The sequence below is a fragment of the Neltuma alba genome, unplaced genomic scaffold, assembly GCF_004799145.2.
Source record: "Neltuma alba isolate B1F8T4 unplaced genomic scaffold, ASM479914v2 tig00005625_pilon, whole genome shotgun sequence".
Taxonomy (NCBI): Eukaryota; Viridiplantae; Streptophyta; class Magnoliopsida; order Fabales; family Fabaceae; genus Neltuma; species Neltuma alba.
This window is the reverse complement of record NW_021634178.1, coordinates 19,319-43,169: the sequence shown is the minus strand read 5'-3', so window position 1 is coordinate 43,169 and position 23,851 is coordinate 19,319. Positions and strand designations below refer to the sequence as shown.

Below are 23,851 nucleotides of genomic sequence, written 5' to 3'. Positions count from 1 at the left end.
CTCCTAATCTGACAGATGCAAACTGCATGGGTTTGGTGGACATGCCTTCGCGTTACTAGGAATTAAATTCATCAGATACGTTTGGCTTCCAAATTATCGTTTGAGAACACATCTTTTGTATTAACTTCTATCATTCTAGGTGCCATCCCCTTACCGGGTGGAACCTAACATTTGCTTGCGTGCTCCCTTAGCTTCTCCCTGTGTATTCAACGACCTGGAAACTCTGCTTTCTTCTTTTTCCATCTCTGCTAATTTGGGTGTGTGCCATCTCACCGCCTTTCAAGAAGCGGCAAGAAAAATTAAAGGGAGTTTTGAGAGCGAATAGCTTGCAGAAGGAGATTAGTTGCGATATAATATAGCTCGTGCACCAGGTGTCACCATAAAGAGACCACAGATGGCAGAAAGCAGCCGCATGTTATAGCTCCCGGTTAGAGCACCTTCCGTCGTCTCCGTTGTTGCCGGATCTACTCTTCTGGAACTTCATATATCGATCGAATGGCAGAAAAACATACTGAGTCAATCCGCCCGGGAATCACAGGCAGCTCCTCTCATCTTGCTTCCACGTAGGTTACTGTTGATATTTTTTAATTTTCAAATGTCCGATCTTTTTTTTTTCCAGTCAAATTTATTTATTTTTAAAATCCATTTGAAGTTAGCAGCTGGAATGATGGATACGAATATATATGATGTATTGCAGGTGCGGCAATGATTTTGTTGAGCTGGTTTGGGAAAATGGCCAAATCCTGGTGCAAAGAGGGTCATCGAGCAGGACACCGAAGAGGCCTTCTTGCTTTGGTTATTCCATAAACCCTCACATGACGCTTACGACCAAGATCACGGCATCGCTAAAAGAGCAAGGCTAAACACTTTCTACTCGCTTTTGGACTCTTCCCATCAAAATTCCCCACAAACCAATGACCCGTCTTCCTATGCGTTTGATTTGAAATGCACCGAAAGCAACAGTTTCAGTAATAAGCGCAGGGATGAATCTCCGATTTAAGAGCAGAAAGAGAATCTAGTTCCAAGCCCACCGGGGGGGATACTCAGTTATGCTCCACTTCCTTACAGTCCCAGAAGCATGACTTGGGTCTGATCAAAGAGTTGAAAAGATTAATTTCTCCAACTTCCTGAGACCTGCATTGTTTTCCAAATCTACTTATCAGGGAAATAGTGCAAGTGGGCATCCAAACAGTGGCGTTTCGGCTAGGGTGGAGGAGATCAAAGCAACTGATGGTGGCAGTAGCAAAGCTCTTGATCATTCCGTTGTGATTGACTCGGCTAAGGGATCACATAGTCCCAACGGAATTCATCCTGGCCAAGCAGCTTTTACTTCTAACAAAGCAAGCTCACCGACACCCTTTGATGGAAAAAAGGATCAGGAAACACTCCCTGATGAACAATCCGAAGCTGTTGGGTGCGATAGGGCCCTCAAGAGTCACGGATCACATGGTCAATATCATCATCGCCAAACACACAGTAGAAAAGGAAAAACAGCCGCTGAGTTTTCTGATGCACCCTTGGTAGCATCTTCTTCTTTGTGCTCTCTTGGAGCCTCGAATGACCCTACTATTCGTAGTACGAAACACGAGGACACCGACGATTCAGCCTATACAACTGACGTAAGTGGAATTCTGGAACCCTAGCTGGATTGTATTGACCCTTCGAAGTGTTTCAGTTTCCGCGATTTTGAGCAACCTGGCTATCATTGTGCAGAATGATGAAGAAACAGAAGATACGACAACAAAGGAAACGCCGGCTCAAGATGGTTCAAGAGGCAAGAGAATCAGGAATACGAAGATGCATAATTTATCGGAGAGGGTGAGGAAGAAAATACACACACACACCCGTTCATATAGGACAACCGAAGATAATCCTATTAACATTGTGTTATTATGGGTCTTAATTGATTGTTTTGGATTTCTGCAGAAGAGACGAGATAAGATTAACAAGAAGATGCGTGCATTAAAACAGCTAATACCTAATTGCAATAAGGTATATAATTTCCCCCAACAAGTAGAAGCATTAGTGAAAAGGAGCATAAATTCGAACCCTGACACGTGGTTTAAACATCTATATATCTATGTAATACTTTGATAATTAATGAAGCCCTTTGTCGTTATTTTAATACTAATATAATATCTTACTGGATTTGTGTGTTTGTATGGATGTTAATTAATTAGATGGACAAGGCTTCAATGCTGGACGACGCCATCGATTATCTGAAGACCCTCAAGCTTCAGTTGCAGGTAAAGTAGCTAAGATATTTTCCACTGATGGAACTGTTCAATTAGGAGGGTTATAATGATATGGATGTGTTAAGTAAGGCGCGTGCATATACATATAACGGATATATAATACATATTTGCAGGTATTGTCAATGGGAAGTGGGGTTTGTATGCCTCCAATGATGTCGATGTTAGCAGCAGGAGGTTGTGGGCAGCAGTTAGGCTTAGGCATCCCTTGCAGCCTCCCTCACCATCAGTTTGCAGGTGGCAGTATTCTTCCACAGCTCCCTCCTCACCTTCACAATAGTCTTCAAATGCTTCCTGGTTTCCCCAGTCATGTGCTTCCCAATATTCAATTCCCAATTTCCCAACAGTCACCTTTCATTTCCATGCCCCCCAAGCCTATCCAACCCTACCTCTCTTCCCACCTAACCACATTTGATCGCGACCCTGACCTTAATGCACAGCTTGTTTCAGCCGCACCTATGCCAAAAGTTGCTCAGGTTTGTTCCATCTCCACTACCGTTTACTATAATATAATATAATGGACTGCGACCTGAATGGGATGGATTGATTATGACCCTTGGAAGTATCAAGTGAAAATCTAATCTTCTTATATACACCAACATAACCAAGTCAGCCATTCTTGTGTTTTTTCAGTTACGCAAAGTAAACATACTTCATGTATATCTGTCAGATACATTATTTGTGCAAAGACAACAAAATATGGGATTCTTTGTTATCATTTTTTTAGCCCCCCTCAAAACTGATTAATTCAATTAATTTTCAAATTAAAAAATCGGGAGCAAGATAACTTAAGCCTAAAACTCGAGTATTTCAACTCCTATGCCAAAATATGCTTTTGGAATGTAATTTTGGCTTTCTGCGCACGTCTCTCAGAGTCGCCAGACTTGATTGGCCATCGGTGAGATTAGAACTGAGAAGTTTGAACACATCTCTGTATAAACTTCTCCAGGCGTGATTAATACCACAAACGACCGATAACGTAAATAGATAGATGTTATTCCATTGTTTCTGAGCTCACTACAGCCCTAAAAACATACTTTTTGTCAGTAATATGGTTTTATTCGGCTTACCTTTACGCTTACCACTAGTACTGTCGCATTATGCAGGGATCAAATCCAAGTTGATGCGCATAGCTTGGGTGCAACGTTTAGAGGAAATGAATGGAGTTTGAAGTCGCTGCTGAATCTTTTCAGAATAAAGCAGTCAGATCGATCAGCTGTCCCGGCCGGCCGGTCTACAACAGCAATAACCTTATAGAATGAGACAGTACTTGGAAGCCTGTCTGAGGACTCACAGATCGATATGTATAGGCGTAGGAGCAGCAAGATTCACACATCCATTACAGACATCATTTTACATTTAGAGTCACCATATCATATCACAGTTTCTTTCTTTCTGTTTTCCCCACTCTTTGGTGGGCAAACTCGATCGCTTCTTCTAATGAACTTATGTTGATTGCGTTAATGTTGTGGACTAGTTTTCCTTCTTTTACTGACGGATAATGATTGTGTTCGATTCCCATTGCTCCTTCCTCGTTATATTATTTAATATGATTAAATTTCGCTATTCAAGGAATGGAAATGTAGCCATTTAAGCTAAGCTAGTTGGACCACTTTTGATCTTGTCGCAGGAATTTGTAAAAGCAATTTTTTTTTTTTAAAAAAAAAAGCGTAGTAAAGTTCTGCTCGTATCAGTCACTTTTTTTCTTCTTTGTTTTTTTTTTCCCCTCCTCCTACACAAGTTCTCTCCTATCCCTGCAACGAATTTAGGTTGTGAACGGTGGTGTAATGCTCCGTTTCAGACTGAAAAACCACAATCAATTGGATCAAGACTACAATAATGTTACTAAAGAGAGAATTTGTAAAAATGAAGAAAAAGAGAATAAAGTTCACTTATATGAATATCATCATAGGTTAACTTTCACCTTATACAAATTAAAAAAAAAATCTAAAACACGTATGTTTGTTTTAGAATTTGTTTCTTCGCAGACAATCTAAAACACATTGTATAGACAATTTTTTTTATTTGAAAATTTGTCACCCTGTGCATGTTAAAAATATAAACTTGTTTTATTCCCATACAAATTGCTTTACAATTTGTTACCTAGTACATTTTGAAAATTTAAAGAATAATTTGTTGTTACCCTCGTACATATTTCATTCCCGAATTTATTATTTTGTTTTTAAAATTTAATAATTTGTTATTATGCTGTATATATTTTATTCTAAAATTTATTACCCATACAACTTGAGTATGGTAAGTTATTTTAATAATGACTTGTAAACTTCTACAATTTATTACTCTTTTGCATACTAAAAAAATTTATTTCACAATCTAGTTAAACACGCTAAATTTAAAAGGATTTATATACTAAATATGAAAGAAATAAATTATTATGATATAAAAAAAATGTCATGACTTATATTTTTATTTTTTTAAATAAAATAAAAAATGAGTACGGCCGAAAGGGGAAAAAACTCTAAAAGGCATGTGCTTCCCCATGGGCACTGGGGCTAAGATCAGACTCATTTTTTCGGCCTACTCTCAGAAGGGGCCTACTCGGATTAACTGGCCCAAATCTACAACACGAGTACTAGAAACCCGCCACAAAAATCACACTTTTCCAGGACTCCAGCTCCAAAATAAAGCCCCAAAATTTAAAAGAGAACCAGAGCACGGGGCCACGCCATTCAAGCGGGACCCACGGCAATTACTAAACACCAAACGTCTCTCGTCTACTGTTGATTGATTCGACTGGACATCCGCAATAATCCCCCAAAAAAGGAAAGAAAAGGAAATTTCCCTTGGAAACAGAATACAGAATTATTTCCCTCACAAAGTAATAAAGTCCGACTGTTATCATAATAATAATAATAATAAAATACGACTTAATCGGATGAAAAGTTGTGGGTCGCGTGCGGGACCTAAACGCGTTGTTGGGATATCTTTTTCTCACCGACAAATTACAGTCACCCTTTTTCTCTTTAAGTTACATACCGTTTTTGTATATCATTTATATTTTTTCCCCCGAAAATTATAATAATTCTTAAGAAAATAATCAAAATAGAGACAGATGAGATATTCATTTACAACTTCTGGTCCGCACAGAACAGTGTCTACATGTAAATTGACTAATCAAACCGTTGGTCGTTTAGCCCCAAATAAAGCATAATAACCACAACCATTTCCAGATTAATGGAACTTTCACGCTCACGCGGCTTCCATTTCTGGAATTTTTGATTCTTTCTCGAGCTTGGACTCCGCAAGATCGTCTGAGAGCTTCAGATTTGAGAAAGCATCGTTTATAAATTCGGCGGCTTCCGAAGTTTCTTTTCCTTCCCTATCAGTAAACGCGTTTTCAGGTTCAGGAACTCCGGTCTCGTTGCCAACCGCCAGCTCTAACCTTTTGAACTCCTCTTCAATATCTTCTTCATCAAGATCCGTGTATGCTGGACTTCGTTCTGAAACTACCCAAAAGAAATGCGGTTAGAGAACAAAGAATCCCCAATAAAGGCGTCACATACAACTTCAGTCACAAATCATAACCACTATCCTGAGATTGCATTCAATCAATTCCCACGCGTGGAGAAAAATACCAGAAAAGAACAACTCGTTATAAAAAAGAAAAGGCGCGCTTCAAATGAGCGCACCCCTATAGAAGATAAGACAATATATACCTAGCGCCTTTTCAACTTCCTTTTGTGAATCAATGCTCTCTTGGATATCTCTTAAACAAACATCCACTTCCTCTGCACTGATCTTATTCTCTTTCATCGCTCGGGCTCCTAACTCCACGGCTTCAGAAACCTGCTAACAAAGCCCAGTCAATCATCAAATGCAAGAGTAGCCACAGTTCAGTAAAACCTTCAAATTCTGAAATTAACCAATCTCGTTAAAGATTGGCAAAATTCAAAATGCTCAGGGATTATATCCAAAGCTATACCTTTTTCGTGGATTCAGCATCGGCAATAACACGAAGTACTTCCTCTACTCTGTTCAAAAGTGAAGAACATTTCTCTCTACTCTGGGTGGCCAGCTTCAGCTCCCTAGCATACCTGAGAGCCAATTTTCTCTTTCCAGAATGTAATGAAGTTAGTGCTGATTGTCTTGACCTGCAAAGAAATATAATAAATCCGTGAGACAGGCAAACATCACTACATTATAGCTACAGCAGTACTGATATAAGGCCTAGTAAATGAGCGAGAGAGGTTTTCTTTTTATTTTCCCTCAGAAAGTTCTCTTCTCAGAAGCCACTCATACCTATACTAGTAGATATAATCACAAGGGCTTACAATTCATAACGTTGGTCAATCATATCAAGCTGTTGCTGAAGCCTCTCAGTTGTCCAAATCAAGTGCAGAATATCATAATCTAAATTAGATATATGGGATAAAGCTGATGTTGAAAGAGAAATTTTGATACCCTGTAAACACAGACTTGAAATGAAAATGCCTAATATTTCAGGAATAAAATTCAGATACATAGGATTGGCCTCAGTAAATGAAACAGTCTTGCGTAGCATTAACAATAGCCATAGAAAGGATGAAACCCAATTTTTTTTTCCTTCTGAAAATTAGTTTACGTTGTGGATGTTATTTTATCCCTGTATTTGGGTTCAACAATATCTAACATCCACAACCTTCTCAATCACTTATTCTTTTTGTAGAAAAGTAGTAATTTTTCATAGCAAGAAGCCAAGAATAACTTGGGCAACGGTTTGTTCCACAATGATACTATACCTCTACAAGTTCTTTCTTACGCACTGAAATATACTGTGCTTTTCCACACCCTCCCAGGTACCCCAAGATTGCAGATTTCTCATCAGGCCCTCCACATACTTCTTGGAATTTCTTCATTGTTACGATACATGATGAATTCCAGTGACTTTCAGATAGAAGTTTGATAACTTCAGCTGCCTTATCCTAAACATCAAGAAATGGCACTATAATAAAAGAATAAAAACTTGAAGTAATGGTATGGCAGACTCCATTATAGCTCATTGACTAGCTTACACCGGCATCACATTGAAACCAACAGTTAAAAAAACATACAGATGTCAAAGATCAACGTGCTCCAGAAACGAAACTATTCATACAGTCTATGTGCCGCGTAGTTACTATATAATTTTAAATACATCTTTTACTATGCTATCATCAGTTCATAAGAAAACAAACTATTGAACTTCTTAGATGATCATTTTGACATGTTATTGTTTCATTGAAAATATTTTGTGGACATGATATGGCCATCTTTGGAAAATTTTTGTCAATCTTCAGTGATAACGCATATTAAACGTCAGAATTGGACAGGTTCAAGAAAATTAAGAAGGGTAAAAGAAGAACTCCTGAAATAAAAGAATGGCTAGTTACCTTAAGCAGCATGGTTAGGATGAAAGGTTCTTCAGATATAATTTCCTGAGTCGTTGTTGACCTTGTTATTAGGTTGCTTACTTTTCTGAATAATTGGGAGAGTCTTCCACTAGTAGGATCCACAAGATCAGCAGTTCTTGTGATATCACCTTCATTATACATTAGAAACTGAAAAATGAAAATGTAAAAACAAAACCAAACATGAAAGCAAAGAAATGATTTTAGGTAGCAACTTAAGCTGGCGAGAGAAGAAAAGGGGGGGCCATCATACACCAAGTTGAAAGCATAAATCGACATAATTGAAGTATTCTACAACAAAAGAGTATGCAAAAAATGTTCAATATAAGCTTATATTGACATCATTAGATGGTTTACTCGGAGAGAGAGTGATTTGTTCCCCTAAATAACTACTTTACCAGCCTTAAGCCTAGCTAAAAAAAATCTTGCCCACTAGGAAGAAATGACAAGGTCCTTGTGAGAAAACATTTATTATAAATTGTAACAAGGTAAGGGGGTTAGAATACTTCCATGCGAGAATATTTATATTATACTACTATCCCAAAGAAGTAGTTATTGCCTTAGGATTGTTAAACTTATCTAAGAGTTCCTGATGAGCATTTCTAGATACATTGACACTATATTAACATTCATTACAGATATTTAATTTAAATTTAATGCGACATTATTTAAATAAAAAAAAAAAAAAAAAAGCAACGCGCGGGGGTTCTGGCTAGTTCGTTCATAAGGCACTGTGCCGGACAACTTATACAAGTTTATGAAACATCTCAACCAGCAGCATACAAGAAAGAGTCTAAAATGGGGGATTTGCAACCAACATACCAGCTGAATATAGTGCAACAAGCATGTACTCACCAATACATGGTCGAGACATAAAGGGGTCAAGCCCCCTCGATTAAACCAATCATTCTTGACCTGCAATGAAGCATTGTTCAAATAAGACCAAACCAGAACTGAAATAAAAACCTTAATAGGATAAAAGCAAACAAATTATGCCAAAATTGAGAATAAAACGGAAAAAAGAAACAAACCTCGGAAGGACGAATAATAAAGAGCCCAACATGTCGGGCTATTTTGATTATCAAATCCCTCCAGAAGAGGAATTTCGATTGCCAATCAGATCTTTGACCGCTAAAGGCCTTGAAACGGGCCGAGGCAACCACTTCATCGTCCCAATCAGGCACCTCCGATAAAATGAAATCCTTCACAGTCATCCTTTTGGAGTTCATCTTTGCATTTTTTCCGGCAGCGCCGCGATGTTAATCGCGCCCTCACAAAGCCCCTCAACTTTAACGTCCACTTCACTGTGTTAGGGTTTCCAACTCCGGGAATCCGAAGCAACGACCGGAACGTCAATGACGCCTAGAGCTACCAGCGCACGTAACCCGGTAATGCTAGTTAACCCGGACCGTCCGGCCAAATTGACTCGGATCGGATCAAAGGGGAAGCGGAGCAAACAAAAAGAGTGAAATAGGTCCACCGGCTGATGGCGCGCGCGCAGCAACGCGGCAGTAATTTCATAATTCACAAATAAATGATGCGAGAAATTATTTTTCGACAAAATGGAGCTCTGGTCAGAAAATGTCATGGACCTAATAGAGATGATATCTCCAGTTCAGGCCCACTAAAAATGAAGCAAATAATATAGCCGAGGATAATATGGCCATTTGACTGCAGTAGGGGTGTTCACGGGACAGATCGGGACCGGGACAGGCCCGTCCCGGTTTCCGTCCCGGTGAATAGTACGGGACAGATTTTCTGTCCCGTGTCCCGGTCCGTCTCGGGGTTGTCCCGGTCCCGGTCAGGACGGGACGGATCCGGGACGGGACCGGGACGTCCCGAAATAATTTTTTTATTTTTTTATTTTTTATTATTTTTATTTTTTTAAAAAAATCTGATTTTTTTAATTATATTTTTTGAGCTTAAATCTTATAAAAACATATTTTTATTTGTTTGGGCACTCTTTAACAAAAGCTCAAAATATTACATATAATAGTCATTAAAAACTCTAAACAAAAGCTTTTAACACAATAAAAACTTGCTAAAAATTCTAATCATCAATAATCTCAAATCATTAACAAATATAAAAACTCTAAATAAATATATTTATAGTTCGGAACTATTAGTTCCATACAATAGTCTCAAATCTTAAAAAAATATGAAAAAAATGATATTATATAAAAAATTAAAAAAAATTTTAAAAAAAAAAGGGACCGGGACGGGACGACCCCGTCCCGGTCCCTTTTTTGTCCCGTCCCGAAAAATTTCGGGACGGATCCGTTCCGTCCCAATAAGACCGGGACCGGAACGGGCCGACCGGGACGGGTCAGCCTTGAACACCCCTAGACTGCAGTACCGGGAATTACACTGTAGCTAATGATGTTTCAATAATTTGAAAATTAAAGTCAGTGATGCAATGCGTGATGAAAGTTGATTATCATGTCGCACTCGGAAGTAATTAAAGAAGATGAGAATTTACTGAGCTAGACTCTGCCACAATTTATCGGTGTGCATTTTAATTTGTAGATTTTGAATAGGAACAAAAACAGTACAAGACGCCAGACTTTTCTCCCTTCAAATTAAAGTCAATTGGCAATGACTGGCATCTCTGTCCCTTTCCCCTCCTGGCGCTGGCCTCCAATTTCAACTCCTATCTCTTTTCGTTGTGTCCATTAATCATTGAATCGTGTCTCTCCTCTTTTTTCCCCAATCATTCTAATTCTTCATCAATTGAAATATTTGGCAACTAATAAGCGTAGTATGGGCTTATCTTCGATTTCAAGATTGATGTGAGTTGATGTTGAGTCATGCTCTCTGGCTCTCTGCCCCTTATTTTTATGGGACAATTTTATATAAAGAAACCCCAGACAGAAAGAGTTGATTACCAATAAATACCCTAATTCTGACTTATTATCACTGGATATCTTGAACTTGTAAATTTGTTTTCCAATGGTGTGGTTTAGGGTTTAACTGAGGATTTTTTACATGTGCCCTCTCCCGTTATTTTTCATCCAAGTTTAGAATTTTATAAGGCATTTTTGGACAATCACCTATTAATTAGTAATAAGTCAAGCTCAGGAACTTTCAATAATTAACTTTCTTATATGTAATTTTCTCTATTTTCATTCTTATGTTCTCTTTGTAGTCAAGGCAATTAACGGAATTTACAGCAATAGGTTGCCAAGTAAGAATGAAGGTGTTAATTGAAGTCGTGGGACGAGTAACTAATGAAGGGGCCGGTTAGATGCAATGAAAGCGAGGAATTTAGCTGATTGTGGCAACTCTTAATTAATTGGCAATTATGAGTTATAATAGCAAGCGATAAAATGTAGTGAGATCCGCATGTGGGTGTTACTAAAGTTGGGCCTTGCTGGAATGCAGAAGATTTGACTGGGATGAACGTGGAGTGCTTCCCAGTATAAAACGTGTGACTCTCTGATGATGTTCATCTCTTGGACTTTTAACATCAATGACTCCACCAAGCAGCCTGGCCCGGTGCAAAATGTCCAACAAAGCAACAGCATCTAATCAGAAAATTATGCCCTCAGAATTAATCACCATTACAATACCCGTGTTCCTAATAATTTCATCTTTTTATAGCTCTCGCGATGGCTCTGCCCTTTTTCCTCCTCCCAACTTCAAAAGAAACGGAAAAATAAAAACTTATCGTGATGGGCAATCAATTAATCATATTGGCTTGAGAGAGAGGGAATTACATGGCCGTGTTATTTGATTCCATCCACTTTGATTTGTTTTTGTCGCATCAGGGTCAGCCACTGATTAATTCCGCCCGAGTGATGGTTGGTGTTTCTCGTCACATGCAGTTGTCATCCTTCTGAAAAGGGGATATCGGGTTAAGGACAAAGGGGCAATTAATGATGTTTACGTACTAGGTGCGCAATGTCTCTCCACTCATATGCGTCACAGCACATGTAATTAGCGAATCCATCAGTTAAAGTTCAAACAAACCCACCACGCAAGGTGAGTTATTTTTACATTTGTTACGCGTGTTTTGAGGTTACGAAGTCATTTGCATTCGTAGGTATTCGTTATTTATGAAAGCCAGGGAAAGCAGGAGGGACGACTCCAATATTAATCCATGCTGGGTACAGCATGCATGCAGGACGATGACTGATCATGATATGAATAATGATAATGTTATAGAGCAGTAGCAGTATTTATTTGTACGGTTTCATCCCATCCACTGTGTATAATATAACCTTAATGAATCATTGAGGAGGGTCCCATTAATCAGAGGTTTCTGAGGCGGTACTTTGATGGCGCTGGGTCCTGCGAATATCGCCGGCTAATTCAGCTATACTTTACATGATCCTCTCCTCTAATAACGTACACGCTCTCTCTCTCTATAAATATAAATGGTTCTCATCAGATGCTAGTTGTTGCCGCTGCTGCGTCTGCATCATAATTCATAGCCAGCGTCCTAGTGGAGAAATTATTAATTACGCTAACCTCTATCTTTTCACGATGCGTGATTGAGTAGGGCGGGCTCAAGTAAATGATTCAAAGCACCCAGAGTCTTCCTCCTAGCTTCAGTCTGCGCGCTATCAATTCACCGGCTATATTTCAATGTTGTTTTGAATCCTACAGTGCTGCGCGCATCTGCATGACGTTGAACTCATTTTGGTTTTTCCCAAAGTAGTTAGCTGATTCACGTTTTGGCACTTTAATTGTATGTCGCACTGCTGGATTATTTGATCCTTCGGCCGAACCCAAAAGTGATGTACATTGTATTGAGAAAGGAATGGGGCCAGATGGGTCTTAAGCCACTAAATATTTTAAGTAATAATGGAGGATCGTTGGTATACAGTAAAATATAAAATTCATAATAGATGATTCCACTGGCCACCAGTCATGAAAATTATACCTCATTTTGGGACCCCAGGCCATATCATATCAGAGAGCCAGCCTAAATAATGTACTGATAAATGTTGATCATTTGGGGGCCCAAAATATGATTAAGTGGGTAAGTGAAGGACTGCATGACATTGTGAGTCACTCGATATGGAAATCAGACCAGGTAGGGCTCAGGACAAAGATAGAGCACAGAGCTCGGAAACGTGTAACAATGACAAAATAACTAGGACCCCATTATATATATACATATATATACTCCTCCGGTCCTTATTATAAGATCCCATTTGACTTTTTATTTGGTCCTAATTATAAGACCCCAATCCATTTTATTTCTTATATTTATGCATTTTTTCTAAGATAATCCTTCTAATAATAATAGTTTTAGTCAATATACTTAATTAGCAAGGATATTTTAGGAATGACAACACTTATTTATTATAAATAATCAACTTAACTTACTTCCTTAATCTCCTCAAATAAGTCAATTGGGTCTTACAATTAGGACCGGAGGAGTATTTGTGTTTATATATTTAGAAGACGCTCGTGTGATGCGATTGATATAATTATTTTAGGCAACAAACGTGGACGATAGTTGCGCTGCCACGTCCATATACGTCCCGTCTCTACACCTCATGTTCTTCACGTCTTATCGGCAGGGTACGTAGGGCCTCTCCTTATCTTCACTGCTCCTCCATGCTTTCGGAGGCCTCTGCCACCCCTAATTATATGTGTGTCGTTAATAATTTATTCTTTTCCTTTAATCACAAAGTTAAATTTCATGGCTGCCACTTTCGACCACTGGATGGACCCCGTCTCCCCCACCCAAAAAAAAAAAAAATCAAATTAAAATCGAAGCAGCACTTTAATAGTTCAGATAGATGACATTACACGTGATTATATATTTTGGTATTAATTGCTGTGCATCAAATAACAGCAAGGGATATGGTTACAAGCGTGGCATTGTAGACGACCAGGGTTGACCCGAGGGGACAGCCCATGTGCAGGCATATGAGAAGTTTACGAGTATCTCTTTGGTTTTCCCGTTCTCTCTTTTATTATTGAGAATATAATTGCACACTGCTCCATTCATTTATGTATAATTGCTTAATCATTATTGATTATCCTTACATATGTCAAACGCCACATATTGCTCATCCCATCCTGACTGTGTTCCAACTAGCAAAAGAGACATCCCACCTAGCTAGTATACATTTGTGATCTGCTTAATGAAAATTATAGTACTCCTCCGGTCCTAATTATAAGACCCAATTGACTTATTTGAGGAGATTAAGGAAGTAAGTTAAGTTGGTTATTTATAATAAATAAGTGTTGTTATTCCTAAAATATCTTTGCTAATTAAGTATATTGGCTAAAACTATCATTATTAGAAGGATTATCTTGGAAAAAAATACATAAATATAAGAGAGAAAATGGATTGGGTCTTATAATTAGGACCAAATAAAAAGTCAAATTGGGTCTTATAATAAGGACCGGAGGAGTATTATTATGTATATGGTTATACTTGTAAGAGCACAAACATTTTGTAGTGTAAGAAAATTAAAGACTCGTGCGGTGTTCTTGTACCTTTTATACGATATTTTTACCCCGAAATAACCGCGAGCAATAATATAATAGTTTGAGAGAATCTTTTCACGTCTTTTAAATATAGAGAATTATTTCTTATGGAAGGACAAGTTAGTATGAAAAATATCAATATAAATTCATAACAATGGCAGGGAAAATTCAGTAATGTACGTGCTGTGCAAAAGAAGATTCTCGATCCTGATTCTTTTATATTGCAGACTGGACGGACATGGACAATAACAAATATTGCAGACTGGACGGACATTTAAATACTTGAGTTAAGTTAAACGATAGTATTTATACGTAACAATAACAACAATATGAATACATGCATGATGCATATCGAACATGACAACATAGATAATTAAATAAGATAAAAGAAATAAATTAATAAAAAAAAAATTAGAATGCAGATATGATGAATATGTGCTCGGGAGTGCACGTGCGACTGTGCGAGTACGTAGAGACACGTGTGTGTGTGTGTGAACCATTCATCAATAAAACATGGCAGTACTGTTGAATAATTTAAAAACAACATGCACATACAAATTAATTCTTCAGCAAACCGGTCATGTTACAGATTTTGGAGAGTGACATGCATGGGGTGGGGTGCAGTTTGCAAATTTATACGGTTGCATGCCTATTCTATGGATTCAATATCACAGTATTTGTCTTGACAACAGGTTTTTAAATAGAAATAGCAATGAATAAAGTTTGTGAAGTTCATTTTTTCCGAAATAGGCTTTTTAAGGAAATGTGCTTGAAAATTATGATCCGATAAAAATAATAATACTGTAAGAATACCTTTGTTATGCAAATTATAAAAATACATTTTCAACGCGTCACCAGACAGGCCCTAAATAGCTTTATGAGAAAAGTGTTTTCGTATTTATTCCTGTTAAGTGTATGTATTTTGTATGCATGGAGAACTACGTTTTCTTTTCTTTTTTTCGTTTTACCTGTAAATATAAACTGACTTAGTTTCCCTTATATAAATAAAACAAAATTTCTAAGAATAATAGCATTGTTGCATTCTCATAATTAAGCAGTATATATATAATTGGTCGACATTAAAGATTAAACTTAGATGAAACCCTCCGCTTTTCAGATTTCATAAAGGACAACAATGAATTACACACTATCATACAGCCAGAATCGGAATCAAGCGCCACGAGGAAATTATCATTTTGGTTTTGGAGTATTAAAATTTTCAAACGTTAAATATTATGACAACTATATTATTCGTAATTTTTGAGATTTCGTACGTAAATTATTTCGCAGTGTAGCTAAAACAATTCATCTGACCTCTGCACATTAGAATTGAGGAATATTAATTAAATACAACAGTAATAGTCATCTAAAATAATTTAATAGGACAAACACAAGAGGTTTAAGGTTATAAGCAGATTAAACTCGTAATTGTTCATGAGATAAGTAGATCATAATTATTGATAATGAAAATTTTAATAAGATAATGAATCATGACATTTTGGAGTACAGTGAGGATAATGCATGCCCAAAATGACGGTGATTGATCCGATCAATCGCTATCAAGTCGTAGTGGAGCGCACCGACACGCTGTGTGCTATCCGCAGAATGCAGAATCTGATGGTTCCGCACACAGTAATATCGGCTGCGTCTTGCAGAGGAGCTTAATATCCGGCGTTGAGTGATTGGAAAATTAATTATAATTATATTAATCCGATGAATATGTCCAAAATATCTTCAACTATTTTAATGCAAGTGGGCAACATCTTGATGTGGCATATTAATTTTCCCTAGCATACAAGTTAGATTTTCACATTTATTCATCGAATCAGATAAACAATAACTGGCCAATTAAAATATATTATTTTCTTCCAGAGTTTAAAAGTAGTAGACTACGAAAAACATCGTAAAAATCAAATCAAGGTGTAACCTGGATTTTGGTTTCAAGATGTGTATGCTTTTAAAATGAAAGATGTTTATAAGTTAATACTAAAAGTTTGATTAATCGCTGGGTAGCTGTAATCAGTTGTTATGAAATATAAAAACGAACAAACTATATGAATATGAATAACGCGGTTTATTATCACCAACCCTGAGATGCATAAAGCACGAGATGCGTCGTCGGACTCTATTAATTTGCTTTTATTTTACTTTATAAATTTATGTACCCGTAAAGACCTGTTGTCTGCATTTATTCGCGTCTAACAATAACGCGAATAGATAGAACCGTCGCGCCCTCTCTCTTCTCTTTTATTTGCTTTTTCCATCCCGTTTTCCACGTTGTCTCGGGATGATCGAACACAGGCCCAATTAATTAATTTTAATATTAAAGTGCTGCTCTATTTATAAATCACTTTCAATATATTTTATATAAATTAAAAAATATTAAATTTTATTAATTTATTTAAAATTTAATAATTTTGTAATTTTAATTAAATTTATTTAATATACATTATATATCATATAAATAAAGTCAGCGCAATAATAAATAGAAAATAAAATTGTATATCTATATAAAAAATTTCTCTTAATACCTTATAAATAGAATCAAAATTTTTTTTCTCCCTATCCTATAAATAAGACTAGAGGAGTACTAATTTTTTTCCTAAGCCCCGTGCTTTGTCTGTTTATAATTTATTTTCTTGGCCAGTAGTTTATTTATTTATGGGGTGTTTGGCATTCTCAAAACCGTGGTTTCAGAAGCACTTTTTCACAAAACGAGATAATCTCTTCTACATTTTACTTCGTAATCCGTAAAAGCACTTCTGAAATCATAGTTTAGTTTCTATCCAAACACCCCTAAAACTCCACATGAGATGGGAAGCTTTTCTTGCAGGACCTTTTTGACATAATTTTCCTGACTGATGTGCCATTACCGTGGTTGTTTTCTTTTTTCTTTTCCTATTTTCTCTTTTTTTTTCCATATATTATTCTTTATGATGTGATTAGTTGATTAGGTGACATCAAACATTTTCATTTTTCAAGAGCTTTGGCTCTAATATTACATTCAGTTTTAATTATAAGACTTTATTTATAAATTATAAATTAAGTTTTATAATTAGAATAGGAGGCAGTACTTAATATGAAAATTTGGCGGTCGGTGCAGCTATCTCAAGGTTTTAGAACTGATGGAGTTCATTACTAATTTAGTCGGTAGTATTTACGAAACTAGTTAAATTGTCTTTTAACCAAATTAAAATTTTCAAACAAGCATGGCACTCGTGTCACGAGTTGTGATTGCTGCACTTGCGGGTGGGACGGTTGCGGAGTTAATGAGATTTTGATATAATTGTCCCCGAATTATTAAGACTATCAATCGCAAATGATAAACAGAGTAAAGAAAAAAACGTGATGTTAATGAATGCTATTTGGGAAAAATATTAAATGAGAAAAATAAACTGAAATAAATTGCTGTGTTCATGATCAAGTCACGTCTATTAATTAAGTTTTATATTTGGGACTACTTGTTAAGTATGCCTAGCCTTGCAACATCTCGAGGGGTAGCTTTACTATGATATTTTAGCATAATTTTTTGTAGCTATATAACAATTATCTAATCAACGAGAGATAGATGCAGAATGGGCACAAGGTCAACATTTACACACAAAAAAAAAAAGGCCACTGAGAGAGCAATAAAGTTCAGATGAGAATTTCTTCCTTCACTCCCCACATACAGACATCGCTGTTTTCTACAAGTCCATATATACATATCTCTTTAAAACAGCTCATCATGTATTTCCAAAAATTAATAAGAGGATTTATATTATAATTATATGTACACCAAGCGTGGTTCCAAGACTGACAGGATGACATGCATTGATTTTTTTTTTTTTTAAAGGGAAGAACATAAAAACATGGTTCTTTCCACGTAATGATGAAACTTTTCAAAGAAACAATGACGCGGATGAATTGCACAGTGCACACAAAGCTCAAAGAGTAAAGAAGTGCAAGAATCTCTCATTTCATCAATCTATTTTGTCAGTCTCAAGTTTTCTCGCACTAGGCCCAGTAAAAGGGGTACTTCATTTTGCCTTTTGCAGATACACATGGACAGGCCTTGTAGCATTTGTTAGGAACGTTGCTGGTTTCTTTTATTTGTTCTAATATAGTGGTTTTATTTCGCTCTGGAAGAGTTCATCGGGCAACTTAATTTAATTTTAAATAATACCAATTATTATTTTTAATATAAGAGTTAGTCTAATTTTTAATTTAATTATAAATATAAAACTCTAATCTATTTTACCTCTCATATTTATTTATTTATTTTTAAAATAATTGTTATAGTAGTTACATATTAAATATTTTATTAAATAGTAATTATAATTAATACACATTATATATTTTAAAAAAGACAACATTTATAACTAACGTAGTCTGCTTAAATTATTCAATTAACTTTTATCTTAAATGAAATGACCCACGGTTTCTGCAAGAGACATCAGTTCTCACACCGACGATAAATTAAGGCATATGCGTGCTGCTTGCTAACCCCAACTCCTCACCCAGCCAAAATAAACTCTCCCCCCTCCAATGTCCAATCCATGAATTGTGAAGAGAGAGAGAGAGAGAGGAATGCAAGAAACCTCATTGACCATGACTTCGCTCGCATGAGGCCCGGCTCTTAAATTGGTTCAATCCCCTGTTGCTGAGCAGCCACTTCATTTTCTAGACTTCACATTCAAATCATCCATCTCTCTCTTTCGCCCTCACATCCTTTCCTAATCTCGCCCAGGGCCTCTTACCTCTGCTGAGTTCTATTTCTCCCAGAATTCTTCGGATCTTTCCAAACTAAAAATGGGGGGGCACTCTTGCTGCTATAAGCAGAAGCTTCGGAAGGGTCTATGGTCCCCTGAGGAGGATGAAAAACTTTTGAGACATATTAATAAGCATGGCCATGGCTGTTGGAGCTCTGTTCCTAAGCAAGCCGGTATATCATTCGAATTCCCATCTCCTCTTTATCTTCCTTCACAGTTTGTGTAAATACAAATCCTTAATTCATTTCTTCTGAGTCGTCGTGTGTGCATGGTCAGGCCTGCAGAGGTGTGGTAAGAGCTGTAGGCTGAGGTGGATCAATTACCTGAGGCCTGATTTGAAGAGGGGAACGTTCTCACAGGAAGAAGAAAACCTTATAATTGAACTTCACGCAGTATTGGGAAATAGGTGATCTCTCTTTCTCGTCATAATTTTTATCATGCAGTGGATTTGAGTCATCATTTTTAATTCTGAGTTCGCGTTTTCTCTTCTTTTCCTCACTTGCCAGATGGTCTCAAATTGCGGCGCAATTGCCCGGAAGAACTGACAATGAAATAAAGAATCTGTGGAATTCTTGCTTGAAGAAGAAACTGAGGCAAAGAGGCATCGACCCTGTTACCCACAAACTACTCTCTGAGGTTCAGAATGGAGACGACAAAGAGAAGGAGCTCAATGAATTGAAAGTCCTCAAATCAGAGAGCCCAAGTTCAGATGCCACAAAAGCATATACACCCACTATGGAAGGGTGTTCCAGTTTCAAGTATAACAATAGCACAAGTAACACCAATTTGCCAACCAACTGTAGCAGCAAAGAATTGCTTCCAGGTGGGTTTAATACGAGCCACACCACTTCAGGACTGATGGGAAATTTCCCACTTCAGATGAATTATGCATCCACTGGTGATACCTTCTTTGCCAATTCAAACCCTTCTTCCCAATGGTTCACCCAAACAGGAAGACCAACATTCAATATGAACCCTGAATTTGCCTCCAATTCCATGTCCACCGTTCTTGCGCCTCCACCCACTTCATTTCTTGGTGTTCCCTGCGATGATGTTTGTGCAGCCTCTTGCGCTGAGAATGCATCGCAATCTCATTTCTGGGGATTGACAGATTCCGAAAAAGAGACCCAAATTCAAGTGCTGCAAAGCCAAACAGAGGAAGCCAAGTGGGGGGATTACGTCCAAAACCCAATCTTGATGGTGCCCGTGACTCATCTGGTGTCTGATAATTTGGGACTCATGTTACCCCATAGCAAGCCGCAAGAAGAACCCTCACAGACTTGTAATATGTTTTCCAAGGACATCCAGAGGCTCACGGCTGCATTTGGACATATATAGTGACGCCGATGATTTTAGTAGTACAGTACAGGTGTGTGCAACAGATTCTGATATTGTACATACACACTTCTTTCACCCCTGACGCGAATCATTTGTCTTCAACCTTTTTATCTTCTCAATCCTCAGGTGTGGTGGGTAAATTCGTAGAAACAAAGAATCTTCCGCTCTGTCTGCAAATTGCATTACAGTGGTGCATTTCTGTGTTTTCATTTATGCCCTTTCTTTTTTAATCCTTAAAAAAAAATATTAATGTGTGTATATTTTCAATGCCAAAGCCATAGGTTTATTACTTTGCGTACAATGGAATCCGAATCTATTTTATACGCTTCCTTCTTCTCTGTTCCCACCCCTAACTTTTCAGACGCTACTCGGAAACAATACTAAAATGAAACCAGCGCTTTTTCTAACCCACGATTCTAACGGGTTTACCATCATTATCTCGATAGTAGAACGGTTTATTCACTTTCACATCCATGAAAGTTTAAACTTACATGACCAGTGAAGGGGGTTGGTCTGCAGAACCTTCCAAAAAAATTGCAAGTTTTTCTGATTGACGGCATTTTCCTTCACTACTTACCAAGAAAAGGACGGGAGTCACTGAGTCAGCACCGGCACATCGTAAAAGAATACAATAAATAACCGTTTTCGTCTTATCAGGGATTGGGCAATGCTGCAGAAAAGTTGCCCACATCCCCACCCAGAAAAAGAAAGAGGATGAAATGATTATTTATTACCGCACATAAAGTTCACAGCCAATCCCTTTATATATAGGTATAGTTAGATAGATGGCAGGGGATGATGTTGAACATTTGCCAGCTCTTTGGTTGACTTAAAAATGAAGTCTTTGTGTGTCCGGGAAGCCATTGCCGGAGTAAAGGAATGGCACTGATGATGCTGATGATTAGGGCGGGGGGTAGTCACTGGCTTGCGGTCCGTATTCCGTACGGAGAGACAGAGACTCGCGAGCTAATAGGGGCCGTGCGTACGCCTCCCTGTCATGTAGTTCCTTCAACACACCTTAACCATTATCCTGTCCAACGCATTTCGAGCAAGAAACTTCCAACTCCAAGAGCAAACAAATGAGTAAATAAATTGCATCATTGTGTTTTCATGAGCTGCTTTATCACTAACCAATCCACGCCACACGCGTGGCGCAATCCAGCACCACTCTCCCTTATTCACGATGTCAGTTCACAAGCCTTTTGTTTTTAGCATTTAAAGTTTACCGGCATGTGCTTTTGAAGTTGTCGCTCACTTACAGAGCTAATAATTCGGTGATTCCTGGTGCCCTTGATTATTTTTGGGAGATGAAAATTGATCCAAGTTATTTACTGTGCAGGGGCCGGCAATTCATTACAGGACAATCTGTCGAATTAGAGTGCCCTGGTGTAGAAGCACTGAAAATATATCTGCATGAATCCCTCCTTATACAGCGGACGAATCAAACGGTGAATGTATTGATTCAGTCGGCAATGAATAAAGGTTTTTATTTTTGGTGAGACCAGAATCAAAAAAGCTAATTGACTTGTCACGTTGATCGATTCAACGGAACAACGGAAAATCAGCATCAGCATGACGCATTGCTTATTGTGCATTAGTGATGAGCATCAAGCAAGGGCGGCCCAGAGGCCCAAATTACTACTCATAGGCCCACATTTCCAAGAGTTGAGACGAACTTTGAACGTTTGGGTCTTCTAATTTAGACGCAGGGCCGAGTTCCTTGATGGGGCCTGGATGTTAAGCCTGGCCGAAAACTTGGAGGATGATTACTTTGTCAAAAAAAAAAAAGAAAAAAAATGTTGTATGATGAAATATAGCGGTTTTTTCAAACTGATTTTTTTAATGCTGCACAATTCACATTCCATATTAAGAATTTGGTTTGAAACTTGTAATGGTGAGGATGCAAGCAGGTTTTATTTATTTATTTTTTAAAAATGTTGTGCGACATTGAAATGTTCCTCCAGGAGACGTGGAGACGACACGAGGGCGCACGCCAACTCCGCCATTGCCGCGAACACCTGCCGACGATTCTTATTATATCTGTTAGGATGACGTTCATAAACCTAAACCCGTGAGGCTGTCGATTTTAATGGCCTGCACTTTCCATCACCGTCCTAGAATGTTTTTGTGCATTTTGATAATGAGTTGAAAACGTTAAAACTCGATTTTCTAATGATGGGCGCGCACGAATCTTATCCTCCGGTCATTATGAAACAAACATCATAATCAACTCTCAGTAATTTAACACCGATACTGTCAAAACTGATGTTACTGGCTCAATTGAGTGGAAATGTAACTTTCAGAGAGCCGATAAATGATGATGAGTATCCAGTGAAATGTAAAGAGAAGCCCAAAAGGCAAGTTAGGCACACACTTGAACTGATATTGAGGCTGACTCATGATGCCCACGCCTGTCCTTCATCAACACCCACTCCCTAGACGAATCGGAGGAACGTGCGCTTGGGTTCGACTTGGAATTAATCAACACCAATGTATGATTTATTCTGGTTCTGCCACACGGGTGACGAGAGAAGACTGGGGATTTGTTTGTTTTAAACTCAGAAGCCAAAATATGGGTAGCTCCAGACTGATTAAAAATACCGGTAAATTCACAATCAAGGATTCAAGGGTGCCGCGGGTGGAACCCAAGCAGAGTGAATGAGAAGGACCCACTTTGAGTTCCTAGTCTGCTGCTCACAATTCTCCGTCTCATTACTCATTGATTAGTGTGTGTGTGGACATAAGAATATGCGTTGGTAGCATCCCCCAGGGCCACGTGTTATGTGTTGCTTCGCAAGCAAACGCACCACGGCTTTATCCCCACGCTGAGCCTATCCTTTTCCAGTTTTCCTATCCATTCTCACCATTTTTTCCCTGACGGTTAGGAAATTATAAATAAGAATTAATAAAGAAGTGGACAGGTGTCGTCAAGTTTTGGAGAGGAGGGGGTATTACATCGCCAGGGGGGCACGTGCAAGCAGCCAAAGGGGTTGTCCCCTAAACCATCCCGCCAATGGTAATGGAACGGCACAAATCGCCACACATTGTTTTTGTGTGGGACGGATGGTTCGCAGTTGGAGCCCACGTCCAAGGTGTCACCATTTGTTACGACCTGCTTTGGTTATAAGCACATTTTTTAGGAGGCTAATTCGGTTGCTACGTGTCCTCTCTGCCCCCTAAACAATTTGATTTATCTTTAATTGTCCGTTTCATCTCTAACTTCCGCGCCCAATCACCGGTTTCCCCTCAAGTTCGCACAAACGGAGGCTCCCTACGAGATACGAAAAGGCCAATCAGATCACCTAATCTCCACACCCTCCAAAGAAAAAAGCCCTTGTCAATTTCATCCCGTGTCGCGTTTCACTCCTCGTTAAGTGTGCTGCTGACTGCCACCCTACTACCACTCTAATATTATTCTTATCTATTATGGGGTATAAAGAAATTTTTTTTTCTGTGAATATAATATAATATAATATAATATTTTTTTATTTTTAATTTTATTTACATAAAATATACTCCTTTCGTTCCTTATTATAAGAGACAAATAACCGAAGTACGTTGATCAAAAAAACAGTTAAAATTAGTTAAGAACAATTAATGTGTAAAAAGTATAATTTTTTTTTCAAAAATGCCCTCATTAATAAGGAGAGAGAACAATTAAATTATTAAAAGA

General features: G+C 37.9%; 3 protein-coding genes across 3 annotated transcripts; 2 read left to right on the top strand and 1 right to left on the bottom strand.

The window, feature by feature from the left end:
- The first annotated feature begins 395 nt into the window (after nucleotides 1-395).
- On the top strand, nucleotides 396-3,403 carry LOC114748177 (transcription factor PHYTOCHROME INTERACTING FACTOR-LIKE 15-like). Its single transcript, XM_028936535.1, has 8 exons — nucleotides 396-563; nucleotides 698-839; nucleotides 1,110-1,619; nucleotides 1,714-1,818; nucleotides 1,927-1,992; nucleotides 2,181-2,246; nucleotides 2,369-2,728; nucleotides 3,359-3,403. The coding sequence occupies exons 1-8, from the start codon at nucleotides 496-498 to the stop codon at nucleotides 3,374-3,376; spliced, it is 1,335 nt and encodes a 444-aa protein (XP_028792368.1). The 5' UTR covers nucleotides 396-495; the 3' UTR covers nucleotides 3,377-3,403.
- Nucleotides 3,404-5,277: 1,874 nt separating this feature from the next.
- LOC114748174 (charged multivesicular body protein 7) lies at nucleotides 5,278-9,066 on the bottom strand. The gene is made up of 8 exons (XM_028936532.1): nucleotides 8,671-9,066; nucleotides 8,495-8,554; nucleotides 7,622-7,789; nucleotides 6,992-7,174; nucleotides 6,545-6,675; nucleotides 6,196-6,364; nucleotides 5,930-6,059; nucleotides 5,278-5,713 (listed from the first exon to the last, which is right to left on the bottom strand). Exons 1-8 carry the CDS (start codon nucleotides 8,866-8,868, stop codon nucleotides 5,463-5,465), a joined length of 1,290 nt encoding a protein of 429 aa, XP_028792365.1. The 5' UTR covers nucleotides 8,869-9,066; the 3' UTR covers nucleotides 5,278-5,462.
- Nucleotides 9,067-18,816: 9,750 nt separating this feature from the next.
- On the top strand, nucleotides 18,817-20,320 carry LOC114748175 (myb-related protein 308-like). Its single transcript, XM_028936533.1, has 3 exons — nucleotides 18,817-19,013; nucleotides 19,117-19,246; nucleotides 19,347-20,320. Exons 1-3 carry the CDS (start codon nucleotides 18,881-18,883, stop codon nucleotides 20,176-20,178), a joined length of 1,095 nt encoding a protein of 364 aa, XP_028792366.1. The 5' UTR covers nucleotides 18,817-18,880; the 3' UTR covers nucleotides 20,179-20,320.
- Nucleotides 20,321-23,851: the final 3,531 nt, after the last annotated feature.